Source organism: Tupaia chinensis, unplaced genomic scaffold (assembly GCF_000334495.1).
Source record: "Tupaia chinensis unplaced genomic scaffold, TupChi_1.0 Scaffold148012_1, whole genome shotgun sequence".
Lineage (NCBI taxonomy): Eukaryota > Metazoa > Chordata > Mammalia > Scandentia > Tupaiidae > Tupaia > Tupaia belangeri.
This window is the reverse complement of record NW_006207862.1, coordinates 2,071,643-2,078,213: the sequence shown is the minus strand read 5'-3', so window position 1 is coordinate 2,078,213 and position 6,571 is coordinate 2,071,643. Positions and strand designations below refer to the sequence as shown.

General features: G+C 46.1%; 1 protein-coding gene across 1 annotated transcript in view; it reads right to left on the bottom strand.

Annotated features, from left to right (window-relative positions):
- SPOCK2 (SPARC (osteonectin), cwcv and kazal like domains proteoglycan 2) overlaps window positions 1–1,025 on the bottom strand; it is a 30,579-nt gene extending 29,554 nt beyond the window's left edge. The window contains exons 1-2 of the mRNA XM_006170095.3: window positions 935–1,025; window positions 86–567 (exon numbers count right to left, since the gene is read on the bottom strand). Of these exons, the coding sequence (XP_006170157.1) occupies window positions 86–274 (189 nt within the window). The 5' untranslated portion in view covers window positions 275–567; window positions 935–1,025. The remainder of the gene's footprint in view (window positions 1–85; window positions 568–934) is intronic.
- Between the last annotated feature and the right edge of the window lie 5,546 nt (window positions 1,026–6,571).

Sequence of the window (6,571 nt, the reverse complement as noted above, 5' to 3'; positions counted from 1 at the left end):
GCGCGGAGCGGGGGTCTCTGCTCCAAGCTCCCTCCCCAGACGCGCGCGCCCCGGGTCAGCGGCCCTCGCGGCCCCGCGGACTCACGTCTCGGAAGCGGTTCCAGTGCTTGATCTTGCCGCTGTACTGCGAGATGGACGACAGCCATTGCTCGTCCTCCATGAAATTGCCGGGGGTCTCGCCCTCCTTGAGCCCTTTGGCGTCGCCTTCGGCCAGGGCGGCCGTGGCGAGGAGCAGCAGCGGCAGCGCCAGCCGCCCGCAGCCCGGGGTGCGCATCGTGGTCCGGGTTCGATCTGGGGGGTCTCGACTTCTGCAGTATTTGAACGTCCTTCCTCCCACCCCGCAGTTGGCGAGCAAACGCTGCCGTCTTCCTCAGCCCTCCTCCTGCGGTCTGACTCCAGTGACTGACGGATAGTGGGTCGCCGCTGAAATGTGACCTGGTTAGGAGATGCACTTGCCTGAAAAAGCCCAGCGCTGGACGCGGAGAGGGAGAGAAAATCAGAGAGGCTGCGCCAGCAGGGGCTGTGTCTGTAACTGTAGCATCAGCATCACGTTTGACATCATCATACCTGGTTTAAAAAAAAAAAAAAAAGGAGGGGGTAGATTTCAAAGCGAAGCGCTGGATCAGAGCGCCAAAAGCCAGCCAGCCGCAGCGGAGCCCAGCCCAGCCCAGCCCAGCACTCAGGGAGTTGCAGAGCAGGGAATCAGAATCCTGAGATGTCCCTGCTGTCTCTCCAAGGGGGGAGAGCAAGAAGAGCCCCGAGGTCTCCCCAGGGAAGATGGGATTGGGGAGAAGACCCAAAACTGAAGCTAGGAAGCCAGTCGGGTTCAGGTGTCTAAGAGGAAATTTGGTCAGTCTTTTTCTCCCGGTGCCTCCCACCCAGAGGGGTCTGCACCACAGCCTGACAGCCGGCTTCTCGAGAGTTATGGCCCTACCGTAATGGGTGGCTTCCTTAAGACAAAAGCCATGTAACAACTGGCTGCCTCGGAACTATTGCTCCCCAGCCTCACCGCTCTTTTCAAGGAAAGGCCTGAGCACCGAATGGCTGGTGAAGCTGAGGCAGATGTCCTCCTGCCCAAGCAGCTGTTTAGGGGCTGTCACCCCCTTTTGTTCTTTCTGGGACAACTCTAACATTAGGCAGACGTCTGACCATTTCATCTGCCATGAGGCTGCACATTTCAAAAAGGCACGTTTGCTCCCGGTTTTGACTTCAAGTTGATTTTAATGTCACTGCGAAAGAGGAAGAGGGAGGAGGCTGGGTTGGTTGGAGGCATTTCGGTTTTTGTTAAAACTGTGACCCTTGTTGGTCATTGCCTGTAGAATGTGTTGACATATCAGCTGGGAAGGCTAGAGGCTGGGCACAGTCCCAGGAGCACAGTAGAAACGGGTGAGGTTTACAAGTAAATTGAAGAGGAAACAGATAATCTGACAGGACAAAGCATATTGAACTTTTGGGACCCAAGCCCTGGATTGTGTTTTTATAAGAAAGGCTTGGCTGCTGTAATTTTGAAAAGGAAAAAAAAAATCAAAGGTAATAAAATGCAGACTCTTAATGGGTTGGAAAAAACATAGGTTACAAGGTTCATAGTCACCCTGAGTCTGACCTGCCTGGGAACTCAGTGTGACTTGGGCCGGGGTCCCCTTAGGAAACAAAACAATAGCTTCCCATTCCAAGTGTGCTGGTTTCCCTTGCATCTGGACTTAGAGGTGGTGCTGTGAGGCAGCCCTGGCCATTGACGTCATCTCGCAGTAAATAAAGTGGTTTCCTGGGTTGTATGGGGGTGCCCCATAACAGAAGAGCACCCTTTGTGGCCACGTAGGCTGGGGGCTGGAGTTCCATTTACTAGACAGGTTTCTGCAAGTTATCTACTTCCTGTGTATAAACTAATGATAAATCCACCTCTTTCATAAGATGCCTATGAAACTAGAGTGGAATTACATACTACGTGCACGGGTATAGTGGGTGTCCATTCTGGGGGCCAGCAGGTGGCATGGAGGTTAAGGTAGCTGGATCCCACATGGCTGATTGGATGGTTTGAGTCTCAAGACCCTGAAACTTGAAAATCATGCCAGTCCCACGTGTGTGCAGGCTCAAAATCCTCACAGGAGAATGCAGAAGGGACTGCAGTGTGGCCATCCCCCACTGAGGGGGTGATTTCTCACTTTCCCTGTCTCTGGTGAGCACACACTCCCTATAGCAAAAACTTAAAAAAAAAAAAAAGTCAGAGGAGGACTGGCTCTGCAGTACAGTGGTTAAGCATTATGCACAGGAAGCCAGATCCCACATGACCAACTGGGGTTCAAATCCAGGGCCCTATGGAGGGTACACACCAATGTGCCCAGGATCCTGAAGGGATGCAGAATTGGAGGAAGGACTGCAGTGTCACCAGGCCCCATTGGGGGCTTTCTCTGTCACTTGTACATGTGCTGTATCTTGAACAAAGGAGGGGGGGGGTAGGTGTCAGTTCTTCTCTCCGGTCTGGGAAAAGAAGGCTGAGATATCCCACAGTTCTGAAGATTTATCAAAATTTGCCATCTTTCCCCATCATTACTACCCTAGTCTTTTTGAATCTCTAAGGTACTAAGGAGATAGCTCTAAGTACCACAGCTATCCCGTTCCAATGCCCTTAGGAAGCTCCTGGTCTTGAGTGATCAAAGTTGCCCAACAGTTTGGAAAGCAATTGGCAAGAAGCCCATCAACTAAGACAATAGCTGCCTCCAGACCTCTGAAGGTCAGACGTTTCCCACACCCCTCCAAGGGGACTTGCCTTCTGGGGCACCCTCAAGCTGCAACAATATCAGACTCGGACTCAGTTTAGCCATAATAAAGCTATTTAGAAGGGAAAATTCAAAATTCCAGATAATGAGTATGAGCTGTAGAAAACAGCCAATAATTTCAGTTTTAAAGAAGAAAATGTTTTCCTAATTTTTGAGAAAATCACCGACAGCGCAACCTTGTCAAACAAACGGCCCCGAACATGAGGTGCTATAGGGTGTATCTGTTAAATGGTACAGATATTTTATGCATTTAACTATTATAGTAATGCCAAATGGAGAACCTTCGTTTCCTAGTAAGAAACCTAAATTTACATCTTGAAAGCCATTTCATCTCATTTCTGGATGACCCCATAAGCATAAAAAGGTAAACTCACAAAGATGTTCAATCCAAAAGTTGTTCAGAACTATCAAACCTAGAAACCAACTCCCAGTGTCCTTTAGTCAGAAACTAGTGACATTATACAACATACCAAACAAACCTGCAGTGGACTATTGTGCAGACATTAAAAAAAAACGATGTAGACAATCTGCATCTGTTGCCGATCAGTGCTACCCACAATGTACTGCTGGGTGAGAAAGGCTCACTACAGAGCATGTATCCCATGACTCCCCTTGAAGGATCGTACACAGTATGTAGTTCTCAAACTTTCTGGTCTTAGGACCCACTTATGCTAAAAAATTGAGGGCCCTCAAGAACTTTTGTTATGTCACACACACACACACACAAATGTACTGTAACTGAAAATAAAACTAAGACTTTAAAAAAATACTTAGGAGACCAGCAGATGGTGTAGTGATTATGTTGCCGGACTCCCACATGGTTGACTGTGGTTCAAGTCCTGGACCTGGAGGCTTGAAGCTCATGCCGGGTGCGTGGGTGTGCATTCATGCCCAGAATCCCAAAGAACGGAGAAGGAATTGTGGCATGGGCATCTCCTGGGGGACTGATTACTCACTTTTTCTCTGGCGAGCACACATGCCCTATAGCAAAAACTCTCTCTAAAAATATACATACATATATTAGGTAGGTATATGTATATATATTTAGTAGGGGCCAGCGGGTGGTGTAGTGGTTAAGGTGCTGGACATGACTGATCGCAGTTCGAGTCCTGTACCTGGTTGCTTGGAACTCACACTGAGCGTGTGTGTGTGTGTGTGCATGCCCAAAATCCCAGGGGAAGTATGAAATGTGGTGTGGCCATCCCTCCTCGGGAGGGTTCTCTCTTTCCCCCTCACTGTCTCTCTCCATCTCTCTGGTAAACACACACGTCTTATGGCAAAAAATCTTTTCTGAAAAAAAAAATTTTCTTTTTAGATTTTGTTTCACTTTATTTATTTGACCAGAGAGACAGAGAGAGAAGAGAGAGTGAGAAAACAAGCTGCCAAGTCCAGGACGCGAACTGCAGTTGGCCATGTGGGCGTCCAGCGCCTATAAACCACCATGCCACCTGCCAGCCCCAAATTTAATTATTTCAAAATAAAAATGTATCGAACAATTATACCCATAATGTATTAAAATAATATATTTAATGAAAAACAACTGTATTGGGCTAGCAGGTAGCATGGTGGTTTAGATATTGGACCCCCATGTCTGACCATGGTTCAAGTCCCAGACCCAGTAACTTGAAAATCACATCGGGTATGTGTGCATGTATGCACAAAAAACCCAAAAGGAGACTGGAAGAGAAGAGCCTGTGGCGTGGCCATGGTCCCCAGGAGGTGGTTTCTCACTTTCCCTCTGTCTGTCTTCAGTGAACACATGTACTCTATGGCAAAAATCTAAAAAAAAAGAGACCCAACTGCTTTTCCCCCAGAAAGTAAGAGTGACACTTTCATATTTTTACAATTCTAACATCTGCCTCAGAAAAAAGCAGATAGATTCGCCTATCAGCCTCAACATTATAGCAAGTGTATCAGTCACTAGGGCTGCCCTCACAAAGTACTACAGCTTACACAACAGATAGTTCTAGAGGCTACAAGCTCAAGGTCAAGGTGTGGGCAGGACCAGTTTCTGCACAGGGCTCTGCGTGACATGCAGATGACCACCTTCTCGCTGTGTCTCAATGGTCTTTTCTCTGTAGACAGACTAATCTGGTTTTCTTTTTTGAGTCCAAATTTCCTCTTCTTTAAGGATACCAGTCAAATTAGATTGGGGCCCACCCTAATATCCTCATTGTATCTTAACCACCTCTTTAAAATTCCTATCTCCAACTTTTATTGATTTGACTCCACACTGGTTTCTTTTGCTGCAGGAGAAAGCATAGTACTAGAGCAAACTTGAAGCAAGTTTGTGTCATTAGGATGCTGGGTTCAACTAAATGTCCAGTTTAGGCATTTATAGAGTGTCTACCATGGGTGTGGACCCCACTTGGGGGAACTCGTTATGCCTTTCCTTCTCTCTCCAAAAAAGCAGAATTATTTTCCAGAACAAATTTCCTTGTATAACAGCACAGATTTTCTGAAACTGGTGAGAGATTCCCCCCCCCCTTTCTTCTTAGGAATTGAGGGTGAAGTCAGTGTCTCCAAAGCTGGTTGGGGCAATGTTAGATCAAACAACTATTTCAGCAGAGAATGAATGACAGAGTAGTAATATTCGTGAGAGAATAATTTTTTTTTTTTAATTGCCAGAGGATGCATGCACTTGCTAGGGAGAGCACTCCCCAGGGGCATGGTCATGCTGTAATCCTATTCCTCCACTCTTCTTCCCAGTTAGGATTTTGGGCACATATGCATGCGTGTCTGGCATGTTTCTCAAGCTACCGGGGCCAAGATTCATTCCACAGTATGCTATGTGGGATCTGGCTCCCTTAACTATTTTTTTTTTTTTTATAGATTTTTGCTATAGGGTGTTTGTGCTCGCTGGAGACAGAGAGAAAGAGAAAAATCCCCCCCAGGGGGGCCAGCCACACCTCGATCCCTTCTCCTCCATTCTCTGCTTGGGATCTTGGGCACACACGCACATACACCCAGCATGAGTTTAAGCCGCCAGGTCCAGGACTCTAACTGTGGTAGACTATGTAGGAGTCCAGAAATATAACCATTACACCATCTATCTGCTGGTCCCCCACTGTTGCTTCTTAATAAAAGTCAAAACTACCCTTTTGGGGACCAGCAGGTGGCGTGGTAGTTAAGATGCTGGACACTCTGACATGGCTGACCGTGGTTTGAGTCCCGGACCTGGTGGCTTCCCTTTTTCCCTTTTCTGCTTCTCTCTGGTAAAATTAAAATAAATGAATGAATAAATAAATAAATAAAATTAAACAAACAATTATTTTTTTAAAAAAACTACCCTTCTACAGTAACAATTAAAACTGTATTTCCTTGGGACCAGCAGGTGGTGTGGTGGTTAAGGTGCTGGACACTCCCACATGGCCGATTACAGTTCAAGTCCCAGACCTGGTGGCTTGCTTTCTCACTTTCTCTCTCTCTCTCTCTGTCTCTTTCTGGTCAAATTAAAATAAATAAGTAAATAAAAATTGAAAAAAAAATTCTTTCAAAAAAAAAAAAAAACTGTATTTCCTTTAGAGCTACAATGGCCCCAAAAATTATCCACAAATTTTAAAAAGAACATTTAAAAGATTAATTTTTTAAAATTTTCAGGCCAGGGGGCCAGCAGATGGTATAGTGTTTGAGGTACTGCACTTCAGTTCAAATCCCAGACTGGGTGGCTTGTTTTCTCTCTCTCTGGTGAGCACATATGCCCTGTAGCAAATTTTAAAAAATGATAACGGTAATAAATAAAATTAAATAATTTTTTTTTTTTTTTTTTCCAGACTAGCTGGTGGCTTGGGGGT